The sequence below is a fragment of the Entamoeba invadens genome (assembly GCF_000330505.1).
Source record: "Entamoeba invadens IP1 unplaced genomic scaffold scaff_1105074724775, whole genome shotgun sequence".
Classification (NCBI taxonomy): domain Eukaryota; phylum Evosea; order Mastigamoebida; family Endamoebidae; genus Entamoeba; species Entamoeba invadens.
In genome coordinates, this window is record NW_004443536.1 from 278,039 (window position 1) to 304,835 (window position 26,797).

At 33.3% G+C, this 26,797-nt stretch overlaps 10 protein-coding genes across 10 annotated transcripts; 7 read left to right on the forward strand and 3 right to left on the reverse strand.

Moving 5' to 3' along the window:
* On the forward strand, positions 1 to 161 carry EIN_399620 (hypothetical protein; the record flags this gene model as incomplete). Its single annotated transcript, XM_004258645.1, has 2 exons — positions 1 to 34; positions 79 to 161. Coding segments are annotated over 2 exons (117 nt in total), but the record flags the coding sequence as incomplete, so codon positions are not given.
* A 181-nt stretch (positions 162 to 342) lies between these two features.
* EIN_399630 (hypothetical protein) lies at positions 343 to 888 on the reverse strand (the record flags this gene model as incomplete). The annotated part of the gene is made up of 1 exon (XM_004258646.1): positions 343 to 888. One exon carries the CDS (start codon positions 886 to 888, stop codon positions 343 to 345), a length of 546 nt encoding a protein of 181 aa, XP_004258694.1.
* A 953-nt stretch (positions 889 to 1,841) lies between these two features.
* EIN_399640 (protein serine/threonine kinase, putative) lies at positions 1,842 to 9,917 on the forward strand (the record flags this gene model as incomplete). The annotated part of the gene is made up of 2 exons (XM_004258647.1): positions 1,842 to 1,935; positions 1,990 to 9,917. The coding sequence occupies 2 exons, from the start codon at positions 1,842 to 1,844 to the stop codon at positions 9,915 to 9,917; spliced, it is 8,022 nt and encodes a 2,673-aa protein (XP_004258695.1).
* A 1,027-nt stretch (positions 9,918 to 10,944) lies between these two features.
* EIN_399650 (cylicin-2, putative) lies at positions 10,945 to 11,811 on the forward strand (the record flags this gene model as incomplete). The annotated part of the gene is made up of 1 exon (XM_004258648.1): positions 10,945 to 11,811. The coding sequence occupies one exon, from the start codon at positions 10,945 to 10,947 to the stop codon at positions 11,809 to 11,811; it is 867 nt and encodes a 288-aa protein (XP_004258696.1).
* Positions 11,812 to 12,411: 600 nt separating this feature from the next.
* Positions 12,412 to 13,754, forward strand: EIN_399660 (hypothetical protein; the record flags this gene model as incomplete). Its single annotated transcript, XM_004258649.1, has 2 exons — positions 12,412 to 12,432; positions 12,693 to 13,754. The coding sequence occupies 2 exons, from the start codon at positions 12,412 to 12,414 to the stop codon at positions 13,752 to 13,754; spliced, it is 1,083 nt and encodes a 360-aa protein (XP_004258697.1).
* Positions 13,755 to 13,947: 193 nt separating this feature from the next.
* On the reverse strand, positions 13,948 to 15,063 carry EIN_399670 (Hsc70-interacting protein, putative; the record flags this gene model as incomplete). The annotated part of the gene is made up of 1 exon (XM_004258650.1): positions 13,948 to 15,063. One exon carries the CDS (start codon positions 15,061 to 15,063, stop codon positions 13,948 to 13,950), a length of 1,116 nt encoding a protein of 371 aa, XP_004258698.1.
* A 524-nt stretch (positions 15,064 to 15,587) lies between these two features.
* Positions 15,588 to 16,217, forward strand: EIN_399680 (hypothetical protein; the record flags this gene model as incomplete). The annotated part of the gene is made up of 1 exon (XM_004258651.1): positions 15,588 to 16,217. The coding sequence occupies one exon, from the start codon at positions 15,588 to 15,590 to the stop codon at positions 16,215 to 16,217; it is 630 nt and encodes a 209-aa protein (XP_004258699.1).
* A 109-nt stretch (positions 16,218 to 16,326) lies between these two features.
* EIN_399690 (hypothetical protein) lies at positions 16,327 to 17,873 on the forward strand (the record flags this gene model as incomplete). Its single annotated transcript, XM_004258652.1, has 4 exons — positions 16,327 to 16,782; positions 16,830 to 17,288; positions 17,400 to 17,409; positions 17,551 to 17,873. 4 exons carry the CDS (start codon positions 16,327 to 16,329, stop codon positions 17,871 to 17,873), a joined length of 1,248 nt encoding a protein of 415 aa, XP_004258700.1.
* Positions 17,874 to 23,857: 5,984 nt separating this feature from the next.
* Positions 23,858 to 24,598, forward strand: EIN_399700 (hypothetical protein; the record flags this gene model as incomplete). The annotated part of the gene is made up of 1 exon (XM_004258653.1): positions 23,858 to 24,598. The coding sequence occupies one exon, from the start codon at positions 23,858 to 23,860 to the stop codon at positions 24,596 to 24,598; it is 741 nt and encodes a 246-aa protein (XP_004258701.1).
* Positions 24,599 to 25,185: 587 nt separating this feature from the next.
* Positions 25,186 to 26,304, reverse strand: EIN_399710 (hypothetical protein; the record flags this gene model as incomplete). Its single annotated transcript, XM_004258654.1, has 3 exons — positions 25,186 to 25,976; positions 26,032 to 26,101; positions 26,248 to 26,304. 3 exons carry the CDS (start codon positions 26,302 to 26,304, stop codon positions 25,186 to 25,188), a joined length of 918 nt encoding a protein of 305 aa, XP_004258702.1.
* Between the last annotated feature and the right edge of the window lie 493 nt (positions 26,305 to 26,797).

A 26,797-nucleotide genomic window follows, 5' to 3' on the forward strand; every position in this document is an offset into this window, starting at 1 on the left:
CTTTGGGTGTCGATATATCCTATCTCGTTGCAGAGTCATTACCTTATATGACGGACTTGATGGAAGATACTAACCAAGATGTCGTCGAGGCAACTAGACAGTTCACTTCTATTATTCAAAAGCATCTCGGTGCAGAGGCGTTGAGCAAATATTTGAATTGAGTCTAATTGCTTTGTTGTATTAAATAGTATAATTACTAGTATAATTACTAGTATATATAATAGTATAATTAATAGTATAATTATACAAATTATTTAATAGTTTAATTAATAATTATATTAATTAATATATCAATAGTTAATTTAATAATTAAACAATTAAATTTTATAATAAAAATTGCATTTATTCTAAAGCCTTTTTAATCTCCACAACAAAGGCGTCGAATTGTTCTTTGACAGCGCCGGAAGCGTAGTCATCTTCTTGGCATCGTAAATAATTGTCGTGGACTATTGCTTTTGATGTGAATAGTTTTTTGAATTCATCGAAACTGCCTTTGTCTCCGGGGTTCATTTTTCCTCTGAAACTTAAAGCTAAGAAGACGTGTTGTGAAGGAGTCACAGTCTTTAAAATCTCCTTACAAGCGTTTTTTAAAGGCCCATTGATACCCCACCACCAAACAGGACCAATAAATATAAAAGATTTGTAGTGTTCGGTATTTGTCAAATTTTCAGTCTTAAGAAGGGAAGAGTTGTCTGAGCCAAAGTATGACTCATTGAAACTATATAAATAGTTCATCACCCCTCCTCGGTTCATTTCTTCCTTTTCTTGGACTTTAATAATGTCAGAAGGAATAGCAGCATGAAGATCTTGTGCTATTTTCTCGGAATGACCATCCCGTGTAAAATAAATTATTAAAACGTTTTGTTGAGCTTTCGGTTCGTCACTCATCTCTTAACTTCAATTTGAGTTTTGCTCTTTATATTCCATGGGGTGAGGTGATTGGATGGCTTTTATCTATATATTATAATAAATATATTATTTGTTTAGAATTTGTTAGAGCAATCAAGTCGTTTTTTGAGGTTTTCTTTTGGTGTCAAAATCATTTTTTAAAATAAATTAGACAATACTATAAAAAATATTTTATATATTATTATACATTGTGCTATATTCATATGGTTGATTATTAATAATATGTTTTTGTGACAAAAATTAATTAATCCGAACCAGAGGTTTCCAAAATCACAATCCTAATTACCCACGTCACCATTTAATAACCAAAATGTTTATTTTCTCTTATAAATTCGTACGTTATAATACCACATTTTCGGCAATAATTATTTTGGAAACGCCTGATCCGAACAAAGATTATTTGTTTTTTTTAAATCAGGAGTTTTAATTATTTTTCCACACAAAAAGTGTTATTATATCTTAAGACAATTCCCTAAAAAATCATAAAACATCACTTTGTTTATTCTTATTTTTTTAATTATTAGAAACTAACTCTTATAATAAAAAACAATTCAATCTTAAATCATAGTTTATAATATAAACTTTATATTATAGTAAAAAATTCGGTAATAAAGAATTTTTTTCTTTATTACCAAAAAAAATAATAAATCCTGATTATATTTTTTAATTATTAATTTATTAATAAGTTATTACAATCAAATGAGATACTAAAAATATCATACAAAAGAATGTATTTTGATTGTGTGAAGCATTTCTTAATTGTTTTTACTTCCATATTTATTTAATATGCTTTTATTCGTCTTTTTCACAGTCCACAATTCATTTAGTTTCGCTTTCATTGATACTCAAAACAAACTATAATTTAATAGTAACAAAACAATACAATATTACTATTCTTTTGACCACGAAATGTATCTTTCAAATAATAAACAATGGCACTATGCTTGTTGATAGTCACACTTTATGTTGTGATGAGTTCTTCTGAATTGTGTTCAGTCCCTTCTTCCTTTTTTTGTACAAACGAAGGTTTGTTCTACTTAATGATAATAATAATTCTATATTACAACGACTCACTCAAAGATTTGAAAGGTATTGACTCTTCTTGCTCTTCTTTAATAATAGACCAACCAGACTCTGTATTTCTGTATAACACCAACTGTTACACTCATTTATTCCTCACTGATTACATTATAGATGTTCGAATCAACGCGATACTCAGTATTGATCCCCCAAGCAACCCTTCAGATCCAAACGCATATTTTCCATTCAGTCGATCAGGTGGTTTAATCGTCCGAGAAAACGTTTATCTTGACATATATGGGTATATCAATGTGAATAGATATAAGACCCTTCAAATACTCAACAACGCAACACTCAACATCGCTAACAATTTTACACTCAGTCGCGAGAGTTACGAGGTAAACAAGTATAATATTGTGGTTGACATTATGACAATCGTGGAAAGTACTTTGACACTAAAGAATTCACAGTCGAGTATCAACACCCTTAGTGTCTTAATCTCTTCCGACTTAATTCTTGAGAACTCAGACTTAAGTCCCGACTCTATAAGCTTTGGAAAAGGCACAAATTTCTATTTGAAAGGGAATTCAGTATTAACACCAACATATTTCAATGCAGATACAAGAACAAAGCCATATCCTTGTCTTTATTTATTGAATTCTTCTCGAATCAATGGATCAAGTTTCTTATTTGGGGATATAGTCTATTCATCCAGCGCTATAAGCAACTTAGTAAAAGACGATACACAACTTGTCAATGGCGGATTTGTGGGGACTTTTAATTTGACAGTCGAACATAAAGACCCCCTTTTCACTTCAAATGGAGCATCTCTATTTTTAGCACTAGATGCTATAGACTCTATCACTCCATGTTTTGATTGGATATCGTCGTCTACAACTATTTCATTGGACTCTATCTATTCACTTAAAGACAGTTTCATCTTACCAACTCCACGACTTCTGCGGTATTGTAAAGATATCAACAAATTAGATACTACTGTATTTTGTGAATTAAATGGTACACAGTATATCGATTCTACTGAGAGTATAATATTGTATATAGACTACCCTTTCACATTCAAACACTGTCCGTGCTTTGGAGAATTGTGCACTATTCACTTTGACAATACAGATCAATTTTACTCGATCAATAATCAACATATCGATGCAGTGATTGTGGCAGATAATGGCGTGAAATTGGACTTTACTCAAAGTTACACAACGCCATTTATAGTGTCTGGCGACATCAGTGGAGTTTCTTTATTTGGTGGTTTAAAAATGCAATTTAGTGGAGATGGACTCAATGTGAAAGTCGTTGGAAACAACGCGTCTACAATACACAAAATGACTATCAATGATGGGAATAATATGTTCACATTAACAATAGACATATCCGATTTAAGTTATTTCACAGGTGGGGTGTACACAATAGAGAACACGAATATAGACAATATGACACTTAATGAAGGTACTATCATCATATCTCAAATGACAATGAATATGACATCCACTGTCTCAGGCTTAATAACTATCAACTTGAATATCCCTTTGGTTATTAATGGAGATAAATGCTACTCCTTCACAATCGACTCAAACAACACCTTTTCATGTTTAAAGAAGTGTGGAACATGTGAGACTAATAATAATAATAATGTGTGTACACCATTATCTGGTAGCACTGGCTGTTTAGTGTGTTCGTCGACATCAGTGTGTCTAATTTGTGCTGATGGATATTACTTATATAATGGCGCTTGTGTGCCATGCACCACTAAATTTTGTGATCGATGTTCAAGAGTCAATGGAAAGTGTTTGTCGTGTATGGACGGATATTCCCTTGTTTCAAGTACATGTGTCGACTGCACAACACCATTATATTGTCACACATGTAGTGCTAAAGGGATATGTGTTCAGTGTCAAGAACCGTATACATTATATTCCTCTAAAGAGTGTAGAAAATGTGAAGGTAATGTAGAAGGATGTGATGTGTGTTCAACGATGTTATACGGTTGCTCTGTATGTCAAGACACGTACTTTTTGAGGAACTCAAATTGCACGAAATGCACTGAAATATTCTGTGAGGACTGTGATAAAGTGACTGGGCAATGCCGCACATGTATGTCGGGGTATTTTTTGAATGACTATAAACAGTGTGAGTTGTGTACAACTAAAGACCATTGTTTCACATGTTCTCTTACATCAAACCAATGCAATGTATGTGATAAAGATTACTATCCAAATGGTAAAGGGTGCAGTTCTTGTGCCTCACAGAATTGTAATGTCTGTGATTCGACGACTGGCAGATGTTCTTTATGTACTTCAAATTATTATATACAGTCTGGCAAATGTGTTCCATGTTCTGAAAAGCATTGTGCGTCGTGTACACAAGATGGGTATTGTGTTGGTTCTTGTGACTATGGTTACACCATGACATTAGATAATCAGTGTGTACTTTGCAGGAATATAACTGGATGTTCCAAGTGTTCACAAACGGAGTATCAGTGCAATGAATGTCTCAGTGGATACTTTATGAAAGACAATATATGTGTTTCTTGTGAGGAGAAATTGGGGTGTTTTGTATGTTCAACGACATCTGACAACTGTGATACATGTCAAGGTGGATTTACTCCAAATGGGACTGAATGTATAGACTGTAGACAAAACACTTTGGGGTGTAAGACGTGTTCTGTATCTTCATACAAGTGCACTGACTGCTACGATGGATATTTCACAACTTCGACAATTAACAATTGTGAGCCATGTAAGACTATTCACTGTTATGGGACTTCAGCAACATGTTCAAAAGATGGGAAGTGTTCACAGTGTGAGGATGGGTATCTACTTGATACCACACAGACTTGTCTTCCTTGTTCGACCATCACCGGATGTCTCAAGTGCTCACCAACACAAAAAGAGTGTTACATTTGTGAAGATGGGAAGTACTTAGACAATAAGTTGTGTTATAATTGTTCCACAAAAGGGTGTAACACGTGTTCCGCAACGGGTGGATGTTATGACTGTCTTGAAGGGAATTACCTTTCTGGTGAATTATGTTTGAGTTGTGTGCTCAAGCCTGAGTGTGCCACATGTTCGCGTACATCAGACAAGTGTGATGTTTGTAAACAGGGGTATTTCCCTTATCTATCGGGATGTATAAGTTGTGCCTCTAAACATTGTACAGAGTGTGATTCACAAAGTGGGATATGCACTACGTGTATATCTGGTTACTACATAGATAAGACTGGTAATTGCCAAGTCTGTTCTAAAGCACTTTCGAATTGTGGCGAGTGTACATCGACTTCCGTCTGTACATCTTGTTTTGATGAGTTTTATTTAAAAGAAAATGAATGTCACAAATGTTCGGAAAAGAGTCATTGTATGGTGTGTTCTAAAAATAGTGACACATGCACCACATGTTTTGATAGATACTATCCAAACATCACTGGATGTGCATTATGCGAAACAAAGAATTGTAAAGAGTGTGATTCAACCACTGGAGAGTGTTCAGCATGTGTTAATGGATATTATTTAGACAACAAAATGTGTTCTAAATGTAATACAAATTGTGCAAAATGTGATTCGCAAAGTTCTTGTATAGTCTGTGACAGTAATTACTCCAACATAAATGGAACGTGTACTCCCTGCTCAAACAAAGCAAATTGTGTGACATGCGACCCCCAAACAGACAAATGTTTTGAGTGTGGATTGGGTATGTATCCAAGTGATGGAAATTGTGTGACATGTACTTCACAAAATTGTTCGGAGTGTAATTCTATTAATGGTTGGTGTAATTCATGTCTTAAAGGGAGTTATATGTCTGAAGGGAAATGTCTATCATGTAGTAACAAGATGCCTGGATGTCTCAGTTGTAGTGCATCGGACATTTGTTATGAGTGTATTAACGAGTTGTATTACTTGGAAAACGCGATTTGTGTGGATTGTAGCACAAAGGCGAATTGTATGAAGTGTTACTCGGATCGTGATGGTTGCCAACAATGTGCAGAAACGTTCTACCCTGCTGGAAAAGTGTGTGAAACGTGTTTATCGAAGCATTGCACTTCTTGTGATTCACGGAGCGGGATCTGTACATCCTGTACAGAGGGATATACATTAAAGAATGGGTCATGTGTAGCCTGTGAATCGTCTCATTGTTTAAATTGTGATCAACAGAACAAACCGTGTGACATCTGTGAACCCAATTACTCTCCAAATAGTGAGTATTACTGTGTTGCATGTGACAAAGAAAATAACATGCATTGTGCACAAAATTTGTGTTCGCAGTCGGAATATCAAGTATGTCAAGAGTGCACTTTAGGGTACTACCTTGTCGACACATTGTGCAACAATTGTTCTAAAGATAAGGGGTGTTACTTGTGTGACAAAACAAATGGAGACTGTTACATTTGTGATTATGGATACTACAAACATTCTAAGACGTGCTTAAAATGTGGCGCTGATAATGTACTTCATTGCAAAGAAAATCGATGTTCACTTTATGAAGAAGATAAGTGCAATGATTGTGCATTGGGGTACTTTATGAACAATGGGGAGTGCGTTTCATGTACAACAAATGCATGTAAGTTGTGTGATGGTGTTACTGGTGTTTGCACTTCGTGTAACGACGATGAGTACTTGGAGGACCACATCTGCAAAAAGTGCGACGACTCAAATCCAATGCATTGTCTGCCCAACAATTGCTCTCCAAATTCCACAGAGTGTTTGTCGTGTAACAGTGGATATTATTTGTCTAATGGAGAGTGTAGGGTCTGCACTTTAACTAATCCTAATTCGTGTATACCTGGGAGGTGTAAAGGTGATGCCGCATCTGGGTGTCTAGACTGCAAAGAAGGGTATGTCAAGAACGAGAAAGAACAGTGTGAAAGTGCTGCACTTATTATGGAAAATTGTGAGCTTGCAGCAACATACAATTTCTGTGTAAAGTGTCGAGATGGATATGTTCAAGAACAAGGCCAGTGTATTTCTTTAAGTTGTGATGACACAATCCAAACTCAAGATACGGTATGTTCTTCACATTGTGAAGATGTTGTTTCCCTCACATCGACATGTGGAATAATTGAAAATTGCGAGAAAGGAAAGGTGTCTACAGATGGTGATATTTGTCTTGTATGTGAAGACAACAAAAGTGTAAGTGAAGGAGTGTGTATTGTAGATGAAACAGAGGGATGTCTATATTCAAGAAACGGACAGTGTTACAATAGTGAAATTGGATATTACAATGGACTACATGGTGTAGAACAATGTGTAGGTAGCTTAGTGTGTATATACAACACAGATACAATGGGTACTGAAATCTTTGAATGTGACGAAGGAAAGGTATTGACCGACTTTTTGGGGTTAAAAGTGTGTTCTGATCAAGACGATTATTGTGCTGTATATTCTCGAGGGACAAAAGGTGTCACCACATGTCGAACGTGTAAAAGTGGATATTTTTTGCATTCAGGGATGTGTAGTGCATGCGATAACTTTGCCTTGCAATGTGATTCCTTTGGCGTTTTAACATGTCCAGAAGGTACAATTCGGTACAATGAAATATGTATCAATTCCATATTTGAGAATTGTCGAACCGTTGGAATTAACATGAAATGTGTAGTATGTGAAGATGGGTATTACTTGGACATCTCAGGAACGTGTTCTGCTGTGACAAATGGGTGCAAATATCAGACTATAGATGGATGTTTGGAGTGCTATGGGAAGATGTATCAAAACAATCAATGTGACACTACCACTAAATTGGATGCTTCAATACAAATCAACCAATCAAACATTTTAAAAGCTTTAAAAGAAGAAGATAATAGTAGAATAGTATCCATCGAAAATTGTGTACGTGAAGGGGGGAGTGGGTGTATGCGTTGTGAAAGAGGAACTTATTTAAGTGGCGCTGCATGTGTGAAATGTCCTTCTATGTGTGAGACGTGTTCAAATGAGACAGTGTGTTTTTCGTGTAATGAAGGGTACTACAAAAGTGAAGGTGAGTGTATAAAGATAGGTGAGGACAATTCTTGCAAACACTTTTTAACGAGTGGAGATGGGTGTTATGAGTGTAAACCGCATTATTACCGGGAGGGCATTTCATGCAAAGATTGTGATACATCATGTGAAACGTGTAGCACATATAAATCCTGTAACACGTGTATTGCAGACTATTTTAAGAGTGACCACATGGACTTTTGTGTTCCACTTGACACATTAACAAATTGTGTAAACAAGACATCGCGTGGGTGTATACAATGTGACACTGGATACTACCTTTTCTTCTCCGAGTGCAACAAGTGTACTGAAAATTGTGACTCATGTAAAGGGAGTGGTGCAACTGAGTGTGTTACATGTAGTCCTGGGTATATTCGAAGTACATTTAATTCCGAATTTGGATGCATTTCATATACAACAGTGAGTCAATGTGAAGGTGCGTTTAATTCGACATGTACTGGATGTGCAGGGTATTACAGTCTCTCAAAAGACCGGATGTCATGTGAGCAAAAGAGTGTAGAATTAGCAACGATCCCTATTGTATTTGGTGTAGCCGTTATAGTGATATTACTAGTAGCTGTAGTAGTTACCTTAATAATAGTCTTCCGTTTCAAGCAGCGAGAAAAAGAAGCGAATGTGGGTAAAGTGATATTCAAGATGAGATATTCAGACATTCAATTTACAAACTCTATTGCGACTATAGTGTGTGACAGAGACGTGTTAAATTACGACGAAGAGAACATTCCTGTAGGCAAAGAGAATGAAGAGACGTTTTACATAGGGAATATAAGCGAACATACAATCAAAGTACAATTCACAACAAAAGAGAGTCTCCCATCATCAAAATATTATCTTAGAACAGAGCCTTCAATGGTGACATTACACAAAGGAATGGCGTGTGAATTCAAGTTATATTTAACACCGGCTTGTACGTGCAAAATCAATGACGACATTATCTTCTCTGTGTTAGACTTACATAAAGGAAAAGTATCAGAAGGTGCTCTTCGAGTATCAGTAGAGACTGATTGGTCGACTATGATAGATTACGACGAGTTAAAAGAAGAGAAGAAGATTGGTGAAGGTTCTTTTGGTGTAGTGTATCGTGGTATATATAGAACAAACACAGTAGCAATCAAGAAAATGATACAACGCCCCGGCGATGATTCTCTTGACGAGTTTAAACTCGAAGTGTCGATGTTAGACAAATTCCGAAGTCCATATATCGTCCACTTCTATGGAGCTGTAGTTATACCAAATAAGATCTGTATGGTCACTGAATTTGCACAGTATGGGTCTTTACAGTCCCTTAAAGATGTTAATACGAAGGCGAGTGAAGCATATTCAATACGGTATAAACTCTTATTAGATGCTTCTAAGGGCATTGAGTACTTACACAATAACGAAGTGTTACACAGAGATATCAAGCCTGATAATATCCTTGTGTTCTCTTTGGTCCCAAACGAGAAGACTAACGCTAAACTGACGGATTTTGGGTCAAGTCGAAATATCAACGCATTCACTCAAAATAAGACGTTCACAAAAGGCATCGGAACACCTATTTATATGGCGCCTGAGGTCTTACAAGGTATCAAGTATGGATATGGAGCAGATGTATACTCCTTTGCTATTACAATGTTTGAAATAGACGTTTGGGGAGAGGCTTTCCCATCTGAAGAATTTGCATTCCCTTGGATGATCGCTGATTTTGTGTTTAAAGGAAATCGCCCGCCATATAGGGAAGGAATGTCTAAGATATTATACTCTGTTATTGAAAAGGCTTGGTGTATGAATCTTGAGGAAAGAAGTTCAATGGGCGACATCGTGAAAAGTTTGGAAGAAATTGTGGCGACAAAAATTAACACTACAGAACAATTTGTGATCAATGGAGACGAAATTAAAACAATTCTCTCCGATTCGCCAAGACCAGGAATAGACTCCCCAAAACAAACTCAAGAAAAAGTGCCCAAGAAAAATCGAGTTGTTAGAAAAGACTTACTTATTTAACTAAATTGTTTTAATATTTATACTATTAATTAATAGTTGTTTTATATCATGTGTGGAAATATTATTACTGATAAAGTTTTAACTATGTAATTAATAACAATTAGAAAATAATCACAAAATAGTTCTTTACTATTATATTTGTATTTATAATATGAAACTATTAATATGCTATTTTGAATATATTTTTGTAAAATACTAGAAATAAAGGTCTTATTGTTGAAGTCATATTCCTTTTTGATTTAAAAAATGAATAAAATCATACAAATTTGAGTGTTTTTATTCATTTTTTAAATCAAAAAGGAATAATGGTTGGAATAAATGAATTGTTCTTTTCAAAGACCTTTGAACTTATCGAGGAAACGAATTTCATTATAATTATAATTTCATTAAATATAAATATAGTTCAAAAAATCTTAATATTAATAAATAAATTAAATAATTAATTATAATTTAATAATTATAATTAAACTGAGAATATATAAATGTTTCAAAATAAATCTATTTTAATTTAAATAAGTTAAATGTACTGCACTAGTTTTTATATAGTTTAAATTAACTATAATATAGTAAAAATGGTTCTGTTTAAAGAAACTGATGATGGTATTCTTAGTCGGAATTCAAACAATATAACTTAATTGGATAAAAAAAATGATTAAATGATAAAAAAAGGTGGTTGATAACCCTTTAGGCCAAACAAGGCAAATCGAGTAAGAAATTGAAACAGGAACAAAACCGATATTTTTTGCAAGTTTTTAGTTTCAACATGATTTGATAAATTAATTGTAAAAACAATTATAATAAATATATAGAATAAGTATATTATTCACTTGCAATTGTTGTGTTTAGAGAAAAAAACAAACAAAGATAAGAAAAAGTGAGATGATAAGCTAAACAATACTAAATAGAAATGATAAAATATAGTAAAACAAATGAATACGAACCAAAAACGAAGAGAAAAAATGCAAGAAAAAAAGTGAGACGTTGTCAAGTGAGTTGTTGAGTCTGAAAATGAGAACTGTGATTGCAAATGTTCTGTTGTAAGAAAGAAAGTGCTCACGATCTTGTTGATGCGAATGACAAACCAAAAACTAATGACAAGCCCGTTGAGAATAAAGAGGAGCCACAACCCAAAAAAGAAGAGGATAAACCAAATAAAAACAAAGAGGGAGTTCAAGTCTCACTAGAGTCTAAACAAGAAAAACCAGTAGATGAGTCAACGAGTCAAATCTCAGATACCAAAAACGAAGGAGATTCAAGTGAGAAGAAAAGTCATTCTTCAAGTAAAAGTTCAGACAAAAAATCTGACAAGAAGATTGACGAACCGGCAAAAGGAGAAGACGAAAAAGTCGCACCAAAAGAGGAAGAACATAAAGAGGAGGTCCAAGAAACCAAAGAAGAAGAGAACAAGACTGAAGAGAAGAAAGAAGAGGAATCCCCCAAAGAAGAAGTCAAAGAGCCTCAAGAGACCAACGAAGACGTGGCAAAAGTTGAGGAACCCAAAGTCGAAGAACACAAAGAAGAAGTCGTTCCTCCTGTTGAGTCACCGAAAGCCGAACCTGTTGAAGAGAAAAATGAAGAGAAAGTCGAAGAGAAAGAACACAAAGAAGAAGAAAACTTAACTGAAAAGGTTGAAGAGGTCCCAACAGCCTCAAAGGTTGAAGTCAAAGAAGAACAGACGAAAGAAGACATTAAAGAAGAACCTAAAGAAGAATTAAAAGAAGAAGTGAAACCAGCAGAAGAAGTCAAGGAAGACAAAGAAGGCACTAGCGAAAGTAAAAGTAGTGACAAAAGTGGATCCACGTCATCGGGTTCGAAGTCAAAGTCCAATTCCTCAAAATCATCAAAGGATTCGAAATCATCAGAGAAAAAGGTTTCCACAGAAAAGGCCGAGTAAGGTGAATGTTCTTTATTTGTTTATTAACTCTTTAATAGTTCTTTTTAATTAGAGGAGTGGAATCTTTGGAGACTGCAATTGAGTCAAATTAATCCATAAATAAATGCATACTTTTTAATAAAAGTACTATAATCATTACTATTTCGTTTTAATTTGAGAAGTGATTAGAAAAACTATATTTTTCTAGTACACTATAGTTGTACTGGATTGAGTGGAAAAAGTCTATATATAAAGAAATAATCATTAAATTTCTAATTTTCAACACTTCTAATTTCAAAAAATAATTTTTTAATAACAAATTATTATTATTAATTATTAATTTGTTTATTGTTTTTTATTAGCATACCTTTATTCCGTCTTTTTGCTGGATACTAACTCAACATTTGTTTTTCATGTTAACAACAATTGGTGTTCATTCCTTTGTGTCTAATTAACACAATTCAAACCTCTATACTATAAATTATAATTTAATTATAATATAACAGTAGTTTAAATTTATTTTATTTGTTTTATATCTTTATCATTACTTTCGTAAAAAAAATAAATTATAATATAACAATAAAATATTTATTTTTCCAAATTAAAAACGTATTAAAAAAAATGGGCAAACTTTCAGAAAATGTTTTTGTTTTTTTTTAATTATAAATAATTATTTTAATAACAAAATTATTATTAATCATAACAATAAAATAACAATCAATTAATAGTATAAATGAACAATTTTAATAATAAATTTTTTAATTACACTTTTATTATAATTATTTAATAAAATTTATATTATATAATTAAGTATATTATCAAAAATAAATGAACTATAAAACAATTAAAAATAACTTCAAAACATAGTAAAAATCAAAGGAACAAAATCTTCCAAATCTCAGAGAGAAATGAAAAATGACAGAACTAAATTAATCAAACAAACTATGGCGGAAAGAAGTGATACAGAAACCGAGATAGAAGAGTTGAGTGTGACAGTAGAAGAACAGATCGATGTGACTGAAGACGAACCAATTGCAAAGAACACACGATCACGCACATACGCCGCACTCAACAAAATATCCGAAGACACTGAGTTAGACGATCTTCACCAACACGACGAAGAAGAAGATGACGACAGAACGGAAGAGTCTTTTGTAATGAAAGAAGAGAAGAAAGAGCCAAAGAAGGAGCGCCCACGTCTTCAGAAAAAGAAAGGGATTCCACCGATTCAAAGTGTCGAACACATTGAAACAAGTCTAACTGTTATGAAACCGATGGAAGAGGAGAGTAGTCCTCAACAAGTCCCTTCACAACAGCCTCAAAGTGGGATGGTAGGTACTACTTTGCCATATGCCGTTGTGAATCCCATGATGAATTGTACTGCACTCCCCACTCAACAATTTGAGTATCAACCCGCACCAACGACTAACACAATAGCAACTGTTGGGGGACAACCAATTCCTTTGCAACAAGACAATTTGGGACAACTCAAGAGAGACGCGCAGTTTAATCCAAGTGCGCACCCCATTCAACTTGGACAAGACAACAGACAAAATTATAGAAGCGGGAGAGAGGAGAGAGTCGGGAATAGCCCAAATTTCAGAGAACGAGAGTGGACCGAAGTCGAGAGAGGCGTCAATTTCAAATTTGAGAAGACACATGGGTATGACAGTTATGATGGGCCATATGACCCGTTGGTTGGGCTGTATTCGAGTCAGAAGAAGGAAATGATGCGAAGAGAATCACTGGAATACAGTCGAGTCAAAACGACTGTGTGTAAATCTGTTGTAGCGAAGTTACAAGCGTATTACGATAACCGGATTATACCAAACAAAGAACAATTCAAGCAACTTGCGAAGTCAGTAACACTCAAATTCACAGAAGATCTGTTTCTGAGCGGCGAGACGTTTTCGGAGAAGATCGAGGAGAGCATAACGAAGTACATTGATCAGTACTTTCTGTGACGAGTGGAACACTTTTAAATAGTATATTATACTATGATATACTATTAATATGTATTGAAGAGTTATTACTCAAGAATATTAATTAATAACTATTAATTAATATTCTGAGGTTCAAAAAATTGTAAGAGAAGTGTTTTTAATGGTGTTGTGTTCTCTCTGATGAAATTCAAAGTGGAAGAGAAAGCGAAATGAATTATTTCTGGCCGAATTTCTGCATCAACTTTGTCATCACCGGGCCGACTTTGGGGTCGGACATTAAAGACATCATCATTGCGGGGTTTGCCATGGCGGCTTGGACTTTTTGTAAGACGTCTGGGTCTTGGAGGGCTTGCATTAACTCTGGATCTTTGGCGAGATCTGCGAACATTGAATTAGCATCCATTCCAGGCATTCCTCCCATGTTTGGAGCGGCGTTAGAGGTTGCGTCTGCCTTTGGAGTCCATTGGAAGTTTGGTTGAGTATAACTGTTGGTATTGTTACATCCACATCCACCAGCTTTGCATCCACCACAGGTATGACCACAACCACATCCACCTTTTCCATCACAACCAGCTGGTCTTTGTGGCTTCTCGTCCGGCTTCTTCTCTTGTTTGGGAGCGGGCTTTTGTGAATGAGTTGCTTTTTCTTTGAGAGCGACGAACTTCTCGACGGTCTTCTGTAACTCATAAGTGTTCTCATCGAAGTCAAGACGATTGCCGAGGTGAAGGTCTTGAACTGATTTTTCATACTCTCCGATGAGTCGATAAGCTTGTCCACGCATCTTATAAGCCTTTGCATTGTCTGGATTTAACTTGATGGCGGTGGTGCAATCTCGTATTGCCGCGTTGGGCTTTCTGAGCTTATTATAGTATTGGGCACGAATGGCAAAGAAGTTTGCGACATGGGGGTTGGCTAGAATGGCTTCGGTGATTAAAGAAACGGCTTTCTCAAGATCCCCCGTGTTGGAAGCTTCATTTGCTTCACCCCGTTTGGTCATGGCAAAGACTTCTTGGTCTTCAGTGACTTCTTTGTCTAAAGGAAGTGTCTCTGGAGTTAAAACATCGGGCTCAACAAGATCAGGATCTTCAATTTTAATTTCTTCATGTTTGGGTTCTTCTTTTGGTGGTTCTTCGTGTTTTACTTCTTCTTCTTCCATTTTGGTTGGCTTGGGAATGTCTTCGGATTTTGGGACAACACCACCAAAGGACTCAATATATGCTTTCAAAAAATCTAACTCGGGATTTTGTAATTGTTGGGGATTCTGCTTGAGAAATTCAACAAATAGACGAAGATCGTGAATCTGCTTTTTAGTGATGCCACAATTCTCCATTTTCTTTGGTATTTTTGTATCAAGTTCACATCTCTTTATATCTGAAAAAGTTTGAGGTTAACTGAAAGGAATGTTGGCATAATATTTGGCTATTAAATCGGGATTGTTATCCAAGGGTGAGGTGGACATGATGTGGTTTAACGTCTGATTGTGTTATTACTTTCTTTTCTTTTATTAGTATATTATAGGATTAAAATGTAGTTCAATGAAATTCAAAAGGTATTGAGAAAAATGGTTAAATAAATGGTTCTTTATAGTTTTCATTATTATTGTGGATAGTTTTGGATGAAAGTAAATTATAGTACAACTAACTATAAGATGGAGTCAAAAAAGAAAAACTTGGATATGAAATGGACTCAAAAAAGATAAAGCAACCACAAGACATAAAACAACCAAAACGAAATGTGAGAATTAACAAAACACGTAAAACAAATTCAAAAAATACAACAAATAAAAAAGAGACTATAGTAAACAAAACGAAAGAGGTGATGAATGGCATTTATGTAACAAATGTGCCGAAAACTATGACGTCATCGGATCTTGCGTCATATTTCCGACATTGTGGAATCATAAAAAAAATCAGTCCCGACGAATTTGATATCACAAAAGTCAAGGAGTGCGAGAATTCGAACGAATGGAACCTTTATTTCCTTCACGAAGAATCTGCACAGAAAGCTATTGAGTTTTATGACGAAAGTGAGATTACACGAGATTGCAAGATTGGAATCAGTGGACTTTTCAGCGTGCAAGACACAGGGAAAGAACAGTACGACCAGAAGAGAGAGGACGAATGGGACGACTCAAAAATTGTCCACGTCATTATCAAAAACATGTTCGACCTCACCACGGAGAAGCCACAAAGCTTCTTCGACGACCTGAAGAACGACATCAAGAGCGAGGTAAGGAAGAGTTGTGGGCCTGTTGATCGGGTTATCGTCTTCAGCACAAATCCTCAAGGGGTTGTTATGCTTAAATTTTACACAAACGATGTCGCGGAGAAGTGCATTAAACTGATGAACGGAAGATGGTTTGATCAGAGACAGCTAACGTGTGAATACTATGACGGGTTCACAAATTATAAAATAGAAGAGTCGAAAGAGCAGAAAGAGAAGAGGATTAAAGAGTGGAGCGAGTACGTTGAAAAGCAGCAATGAGTGGTTTTGGATGTCTAAACTATAACGAAGCGCATAATAATTCAATTATAGTTTATAATTAGTTTAATTTACAACCATGGCGAAGGACTAGAAAGTTCATTTAGAAAAAATGAGCGACTACCCAATCTCGTCGTTTACACAACACTTCAAGGGAGAGTTCCTCTTCGTCTTCATCGAGAAGTGCAACACAGCAAAGTTCGACAGCGCTGACAAGCCTCCAAAGTGTTTAACGATGATAGGCGAGAAGTCAATCATCCAATGGCAGCTCGAAGTTCTCGAAAAAGCAGAGGTGGAGTCTGTTGACATTGTCGTGGGGAAGACCCACGAGATACCAATCAAGGCGGGACTTGAGAAGTTCACAACGAGGGTAAAAGTGAACGTATTGGTGTACGAAGACGCAGAGGCGATCGACAGATACAAAGAGGAAAACCGAGAGAAGATACTGACGTATCAAAACGTCTTTATTATAGGGTCCGATTTAATCTTCGACATCCAAACCCTCACTGCGTTTGTCAACAAGCACCGTATTGAGAATAGCTTTTTGAGTATTCTCTCGTCTGAAGTGGTTTGTTATACATTACTAATAATAATACTATTAAGTCTGACCACTAGAAACGTCCGACAGAGAAAAAGAACGAGAAGGTGTTTGTCCCCGTCGAAGAAGACAAATCAAAGGACATACTGATCGTGAATGAAAAGGGGAATGTCTTTGGGATGTTCTATGGCAATTGTAAAGACAGAGTCCTTATCCCATACGATTTATTGGATCGGTACCCGTCATTAAGTGTCGTCGACGAGATCCAAACGCTCAGAACTTTCATGGTGAGAAGTTCAGTCTTTGCGGACATCTCCTTCAAAGAGAAGTTGTCTTCTCTCCACAAAGATGTCCTCCCCCACTTCATCAAACTCTTGAGAGGAAGATTTGGACAGGACATCTATAACAAAACACTGAACGACCTTTTCAGTCACATACCACGCCCTTTCGAACCACCCTGCATTTACGTGAACGCCACTTCAAAGTTGTGTTTCAGAGCATCTCAGAAGAATGACATTAAAAAAGCAGAAGGCATGGTTTGTTTTTTATTAATTATAATAAAAATTATAATATAATTATAATATAATTTATATTATTATTTAAACTCTTTGAAAACACAGTTGTGATGAGAAAAGACTCACAAACAGATCAAATCTGGTGTGTTCAATCTGTGTAACTGACTTGCGCACAAAACGTCCGTTATAACCAACGATTAAAGTGGAATTAGTTTGAATAAGTTTCATATAGTAATGAAGAGAATAATACAAACAGCCCGACAACATTTAAATTTCCGGCAAGTCCTCAGTGTCATCGCTGTGGCTATTTGTGGAGAGTTTTTCCAAGTTAATTTCGTTGAGCAAGGAGTCGATTTCAGATTGAAGTTTGTCGATTTCAGTATTGAGTTGGTGCTTTTTAGAGAGGAGTTCCTTTTGAGCCATGACATAACCTTGAATTCTGGTGGGAACGAATTCGATGCGAAAGGCCCCGTCGTCGTCGAGAGAGGGAGATGTGTCCTCAGAGAATTCGAAGAGCGGAAAGTTCAATTCCTCCTCTTCGATGTTGTTCAACGACTGTCTCCGGACGAGCTGGAAGTTGGAGTTATCGAGGAATGGGGAGGTTGAGTACCCTTTCAGAACGTCATTGAGAACGCCATTCGAAGATTCAAATTGCTTTGGTGGAGTTTGGTGTGTCGTCACGTTGAGACGGGGAAATGTGCAGGACTTTGGATGGGCTGTAACATCACTCTTGGACCGATGTGGGTGCTTTTGAGTTGTGGTGACATGGGGTGACGGGTGAGTGTATGGAGATGGGGATTTGGGAGATGGACTCCGTTCAAAAGGCTTGATCACTGCGGATAAAGGAACGTTCGAGTGTTTCTTCCGATGGAACATAGTCGAGAAAACTATTAAAGTGAGGCGAGAAACCCACACCTGGAGAAAAACCCGCACCTTTTTTCTAATTACTTCTTTTATCACAATTGTTGTATTTTTTTACTTCCAGAACACGAAAAAATAGAAAAGTCGGATCATTATTGTTAATTTTTCTTCTTTTTTGTATTTTTTATTCAAAAATAGAAAATGATTCAAGTTTGATTTGAAATAAATCACAAAATAAAATAACCACCCACATTTTTACATAATTTTTAAGTATTATTAAACAGGTTTTAAATGAGTTTATTGAAATATATTTAATTCTATAACACAAACTATTTTAATGGTTTACTGATATAAACTATAAATTTTAACTTTTAATTGTTTAATAAAACCCAATTTCTAATAATAGCTTCATTTTTTTCAAGACAAATTCTATAATATAGTAAAAAATAGCAAAAATATTCGAAGATTTACTTTTTTTGAGACAAATCTTTTTTTATCAATCCAAAAATGATGGTGTGTATCTTTGTTATTCATGATTTTCTTGATTTATAAGCAACTGACAGATGTTTTCTATCACGTGTATTGCAACCATTAACCGGCCGACAAGGACATGGTTCGTAAAAACAAACCAAATTTCGAAATCTCGGCAATTTGCCACATAGTTTTACCAATCATGAAACAATTTTCTTATTTTAATACAAATTTTTTATCATTAAAATGAACTCTTTTTATGTTGTATTATTTTTCTTCTTGTGTTATTTCTTTTTTTTGTTCATCTTTTCCCGACTTTTTGGTGTTTTTATTGTGATTTTTATTTTTTTTTGTCAAACAATAATTTCGTTTGATGCATTTGAAAATTAAATCGGGTACAAAATTATAGTTTTACAATATAGTTTATCAATGATTAAATACATTATTTTAATAGTAAATTTAACTATTTAAGTAATCTATTTAAAATCAACAAAAAATCATTCTCAAAAATAATAATAAAGTTACTATACAATTAGTCGACTTACTTTTTGCTTTATGTTCAATTATTTGTAAGAAAATAATTATTTGTTTTGGTAATATTCGCGAGAATTGATTATTATTTTCGAGACAACCAGAAATCAATTCATAACAACGCCTTTTGCTCAGATAACGCATTTAATGAACACCGACGGCTTTCCAAGTACACGCATTCGTTTAAAGCACTTAGACTTGTATGGTTTTATATTTATAATATAATATGGTTATTTTGTGGCTACTTTTTCTTTTTTTATCATATTATTATAATTATTTATAATTTGTTTTTATTATTTAACTTTTACTATTCGAATTGTTTTATTAACCATATTATAAACCATTAAATTAACACTGGCACCCATTATTTTTCTTTTTCTGTGTTTTATTGATCTGAAATAAATATTATCAGTCAATTGGGTCTTCGAACGAAAGAAGTGTTTTTTTCTTTTAAAAGAAAAAAAATATCGAAATTTTGGATCGTCATGTGTTCTATTTAAGTGATTGTTTTGTTTATTTTTAGAAAGGGGGAATGAAATGGTTCGTAAAAACGAACCATGTCCTTGTTGCCGGCACAGAGGTGTCTGTGTCGGCCGGTTAATATCAATATTTGCAACATATGTATATATAAACAAAAAACGGTTTTAGATTTATGTTTTTTGGAGCATATTTTTTATTCGCATTTTTCATTACAAACAAGGAGTGATAATATTAAACAGTTGTTAATTGTTAGGAGAGAATAATGGATATTCGTTTTATTTATTGATAACGCCATAGATCGTAAATTCATCTTTGTATTTTTTGAGTTTTATAAACCAAATGGTAAAAAAAAACAAAACTGAAAACTAAAAACAATGTGTGAACGCTCAAAAGCGGAGAAAACACTGAACTTATTAAATGCACCACTCAAAGATGCTCAACTTATTTCGTTTTGTAGTCAAAACGAAGATACAATCAAAGAGCTCCCAGGTTTATGGGAGCAATTGCACTTTATAAAGGAGAAATGTCCCACGGCCTCACTTGCTTCTATTTACAAAGTACTAAATGCAAACTACAACACGTGCAAGGCTTTATACAAAAAACCATCTGTTGCTCATCCAGGAAGACCCCCACTTTTGAATGAAATTCGAAAGGCTCGGGTAATACAACTTATAGAATATAAACAAAACACCAGAAAACCATTGTTTTCAAACAACGTAAAAATGATTGTTGAAGAAGCTGTAGGGAATCCACTTAGTCCTAAAAAACTATGGACTGGTTGAGGCACAACACAAATATTAAACCAGTTGTAGTAAATCCACTTGATAAAATGAGAGCTGAAATTGATCACGAAGAGTTAAACAAATACATAGAAGACGGAAAAATAATGCTTAACAACGACAGACAGTATTGTGGAACCACAGTGCGTTTGGCAGGAGTTGACCCTGCTCTGCTTCTTAACGTCGATGAAAGTGGGTTCATACCTTATGTTGATTCTAAGAAAACATACTGTTACTGCAACCCGAACCTTCCACATGACCAATATTACTCAGTCAACAGAAGTGTTAAACGTATAACTCTTGTGGCTGGGATATGGGCCAACAACACCAAAACAAAAACATTTTTTATTGTTACAAGACACACTGTAAACAACGACTTGGAAGAGTATTTACTTTTCCGGGATATTGTTATAGTCTATCAGAAAACAGCATTTATGACATCTTCAATATTTATATATTGGATAACAAAAGTGTTATTACCAGACTTGAAAAACAGGCGTTCAACTCCAGAGTTGCGTAACGAGTGGGCGGTGATTGTAATGGATGGGTTGAAGTGCCATTTAACTAATGAGGCTCTTAAACTTTTCAAAGATAACAAAATAGCCGTGTTAAAATTGTGCCCACATTCTTTTCATTTAACACAACCTCTTGACGTTGCTATATTCGGCCCAACAAAGGTTTGTTATTATTATTAATAATAAAAATATAACAATTAAATAATAATTTATATAAAAATAAAATTATATAACTAATACAAAGAAACTAATGAAAATACCATATAAAGATAAGGAGAAAGAAATTCTTACAAGAGAATCAGTTGAAGAAGTGTTGGAGGTACTAGGGCTAGAAAATGCCGATAAAGCCAGAGGAAAGAAAAAGGAAATCATTAGGACACTTTATCAAGGCACTCTAACAAGAGGTGAGTTGGAAGATTTTGCTATGTCACCATTATCCAAACAAATTGTTTCTATTTATGCCTCATGGGATAGAGCAACATCTGGTTTAACGATTAACGGTGCTTTTAGAAGATGTGGTTTTTTCTACACACAAAAGAAAAAACGTGGTGTCGGTAACCAAATAAGGGTTAAATTTTTTCCTGAAAGATCACCACTTATCATGGGAGAATTCGGATTGGATGTCGTCAGAGAAAAGAGTGTATTTAAAGGAAGAAGAAAAGTTGTTGATGCTTTAGACTGCGATCTATCGTCCGAAAGCAGTGAAGAAGGCGATGAAATTTGCGAAGAAGTTTCAATTGAAGTATAACTTGTCGTTTGTTTACTTAAATTTTAATATATTTTTAATTCTTTATTAAACATGTAAATCAAATACTATTTTGTGATTTATTTTAACGATTACCAAAAAAGAATTAAAAAACCCAAATTAATAAGTTTTATATTGAATTAAAAATAGAAAATTACAAGATTGTTTAAAATGCTCACCACTTAAAATAGAAATCGTAATCAATAGAAATGGAACAATTATATTATTTCATAGTTATTGAAAACTAAAAAAGACATTTCATATGATTACTTAAGTCGTCTGTCATGTTCAAAACACCTTTTATGGTTTGTGAAACTGTTGTTAAATAAATATAACTTACCAACAGTACTTGAAACAGCGGATGTTTTAATATTCAAACAAGTTGTAATATTACATATCTTGTTTTTGAACTTTTGGTTTGTCATTGTATGTTGGGTTCGGATATTTATTAACACAAAGTTTAGAACTTATAACATATAACAAGTAGAGTTTATCAATATATAAGGTTTGTTTATTGTGAAATTTTGTGTTGATTTTCATTGATTATTAAACTGACCTGTTAGGATATATATTTATTTGTTCAACGCGAAAAAAAATATCTATACTTCTCTGTTGTAGTACAATCTATTATGCATTGTATGTGTTAAGCGTTGTGTTTAGGAAACGCAAAAGACCTCTTAATGTGAGTATCAACGTTATCGAAACATGAAACGTAAAGTTAATTACATCGTTTAATTTATTATTATACAACAAATTAATAGTTTATTTAACTATAACTAATAATAATTAATTTGATAAAATATTTATAATTTAAGGTTAAGTTTAATCTTTTTAAAATGTACAAGAAATAAACTTTCAATACTTGTTTTTATTATTAAAAAAAACTATATAAATATATAATTTATATAACTTATTTATATAATCAATAAAACTTTTTATGTATTAAAACAAGTATTTTTTAATTATAATTATTAATTAATAAACAGCGTGTTAAATTTTAGTCCATGACATTATCATTTTTATTTTTGAATTATAGAAACAACTTTTTTATGTTAAAATTGTAAGTGTACGTTTTTTCAATTAATATTGGTTTAAGGAAGAAAAAAGAAAAAAGGTGCGGGTTTTTCTCCAGGTGTGGGTTTCTCGCCTCACTTTAGTGGATTTTATAAGTTTGACTCAAAGCGATTAAAAAGTGCTCGTTAATTTTAAACTGAAATATGTTAATTTAAAAAATATGTTAATTTCAAACTTAAATTTGTAAATTAAAAATGTCTTGTTAATTTCTTTGAATAATAAATAAAGAAATTATTTATAATATACTAATAATAAAAATAACTTTAATGAAACCATTGTATTGATAAACATAAAAATAATAAAAATACCAATAAAAATACTATAAAAATTTGGTATATTATATTAAGAAGTATTATAAATAAAAAGAAAGTGAGAAAGAAAGTGACAACGAAAAAAATCCATGTCTTACCAAATAGAAGTAGGAGCCGCGCAATTGTGTGCGATGAATATTAAAGCAGCAACACTTGGAAATTGTTTTGACAATCAACCCAATGGGATTGAGTCTTTTGCTGAAAAGTGTGTAGAAAAAGGGATTGATGACACTACTCTGATGAATGTCACTCAAATTCACAACGAGTGTTTTAATGAACAGCAAACCTTCTGGCAAGCACTTATGCAATACTACAATAGTTACTTGAACTGGATCACTTCGGAAAATTGATTCTGCTAATATTTTAGTTATTTTAAATAACATTTAATATGAAGTTTGTTTAAGATATTTCAAGTATTATTAATATAGTATAAGAATTAAATTGTGTTAGTTTAAAAGTCTGATGATTTATTAGTTTATTTATATTACAATGTTAATTATCGTTTTATATTTTTTTCTTAGATATAAAACTTGTGGTAATAAATGAAATCCGATAGTTAAATTGAATGAATTAAAAATTAAAAAGAGTTTTAATTATCGTTTTAAACCATTTAACGTGTTTTTTCACTTCTTATTATGTGATTAAAACGCACTTCAAAAATGATCAGCACTAGAAATCTCATATAAAAACAAAATTAAAAAATCGTAATAGATAAGATTACTACTACTTGTGATACAACTAAACTTTATAGTTTGACAAAAAAAAAACACAGAAAATGACGAAGGAGTTTTAGAGAAACCCTAAATCAATTGAAAAGCAAAGGATGTCTTATCCTCTTAAGAACACGACCACGATTTCACGATTTGCACCGGAGGTAGAACCAGCGAAAGCGCGCACGATGTTACTTGAAACATATTTATATATTCGCGATTTGTACAACGAATATGGCACCGACACGACAAAGATGTTCCGTGACGTCAAATTGAATTACCTTCAAAAAACAAAAGACCAATTACAACGTCTTTTGGACCACTATTTGAAAGAAAAGACTTTGGAAGATATCAAAGAGCAAGTAGATGATATCGACAACTTTGAAGGGAAAACTAATGTCGATAAAGAGTTGGACGGGTTGGAAGACGAGTTGAAAGAGTTAGGGTTGGACGAAATTTCATCGGATGAGGATATCGAGAAAAAGATCATCGATGAGCTTGGAATTGACGAAAACGTGTCGGACGTCTCTTCACTCGAAGAAGATGGACAAGGGTGGTACTATTTTAAAACAGACGCAGACTACCCGGGAAATAACAAAATGGAAGAAGAAGAAAATGAAGAAGAAAAAGAAGTCAAAGAAAATCACACAGAACATGTGAAAAAAGAAGAACAAAAAGATGAGAAGAAATCAAATTCTTATCGTGTGGAAAAACAGTTGAAAAATGTGGAACGAAAAAAAGCTATTCGAGAGAAAAAGGTTCAAGGAAAAAGTGACTCGAAAAAACCAATGACAAAAGAGATGAAAGAAGACGCAAAGAAGAAAAAGAGAATTAAAAAAATTAAGACGTTTTAATTGATTTTGACTGATTTTCGTATGAAAATGTTCTATCTATCGTATTTAAGTTTTTTATACCATTAATGTAATAAATACTTTTATTACTATAATATAGTTTCATTATAATAAAATTTGGATATTAATTATAAGAGATATTATAATATAATAAATAATTACTATTTTTTTTATTTGTTTTAATCAAACATTTTTATTTGATATTTTATTAATTAAAATCAGAAAAAAAAAGAAGTATATCAATAACTTAGTTTATTAATAAATATAGTATATAAATAGTACTATTCAATATCTTTTGTAGTTTTATATTTTTAAATTAAGAATTCAATATGTAATAGTTTTATTTGTAACTAAACAAAAAAAAGCAGAAATGGTCATTCTCTATTATCTTTAAATAAATATAATTAACTATATACAAAATTAAAAAACCAACCACATAATTCTCAAAAATAAAAAGAAAAAAAAAACTAAATCCACAGATTAAACATAAGTAAAAAATAGTAATGAAGGTCCACTTCCAGACACAAACGAACAAATATAATGCTCCACAAAAATCGATTAAAAGTTTCTCGCATGCCGGAGTTGAATAGTCAATGAACAACAGAGCCACCAAAGACGACGTTGTAAAGACTTGTTTCGACCGGTTTAAAAGGGCTTTGACACGTTCTACTTTTTAGCTCGTTAATTTCGTTTCTAAAATTCAACTCGTTAATTTTTGGTTTTTCCTTGACGTCCGAGAATTTTGCAAAATACCTATTTTTGACTTGATTTGCTGTTCGACCTGGTAACTTTGTTTTTATGAGCGTCCACCTGTTACCATAAACGTCTTTTGCTTCTTTTAAGATTTGGTCTTCTGTCGTCGTCCAAGGCTTTTTTATGATTTCGGGGTCTAAATGATTACAATACCTTTCACGACATTGCTTACGTGTTCGCGAAGGGATTTTAAGAGCAACTAAATGCCATCGTCGAGTTCCATACTCTTCGACAGCACGAAGTAACATCGCATCCTCCTCATCTTTCCAAGGGCGAACGATTTTGTTTGGCTTGGGTGGCAACTTCTTGCCATCAAATGTGTGTATCAGTGGAAGTAACTCCTCTAAATTGTGTGAAGGATAAGACTCCATCCGTTTGGGGTTTTCAGTTGCTAAAAACAATTTTTTTAATTCTTTGCATCGAAGAAAAAAATGTGGGAAGACCATTGGCTGAAAAATTCGGGAAAGTTGTGGAAAAAAATTGTAAAAAAGTAAAAATTTTGTTTTTTTTAAACCGTCGTGATTTTTTTTTATTGTGACTCTAATTATTAAATAGTTTATTTTATTATGACAATATAGTTCGAAGTGATAAAATGTATTGGGTAGAAAAATTGATGGTATAATAAACGCTTTTTATGTGGATTTACGGGAAATTGTACCAATAAATGAACTGTCTTCGAAAACGTTTTTTTCTAAGTATCGTTTTAAAAAATATTTGTACACAATTTTTAACTTTTTTTTTGCTTTGAAATATCTTACTTTGTTTTTGTAATTAAAATAACCATAATTTATAGTTTATATTGTGTTATACAAAAATAAAAGAAAAAAAAATAAAACGATGGTTTATAAACCCAACTCAACAGGTTATATTTTACTTAAAATAATTTCTATTTTTAAAACAATCAACAAATGTGCACCTTTTTTACACACCTGGTAATTCATGTTCCATACCTCCATAATACAATTTAATAAACACTATTTAAGGTGTATTTAATTATTAAAGTGCAATTTTGGGAAAGACGTCAACTAATTATAGAAACGGAAGCTTCGATCATAACATTTCTATTTCGGGTATTATATCTTTTTATTTCTTTTCGAATATCTATTCTTAGACAACGTTTTTTGGTGAATTTATTAATTCCTGTTATAATGGTATTTTTACTATAATGAAACTATAAAAAATCGATAAAAATGGAGACAAAATAATTACCCGATTTATTAAACGTTTTGTTAATCATTAAATTGTCTTCATCCATTGCTTTATAGAAAAATCAATTGTTGATATAAAAAAAAAAGCATTTATTATCAACAAAATATAGAAAAGTAAGCTATATTTATGATTAAATAATTTTTATTATTTATTCACTAACATTAGTATTATAAAATTATAGATTGTTTAAATTATTATTTATCACAATTGACATTTATGTTATATATAAGAGAAAGGACG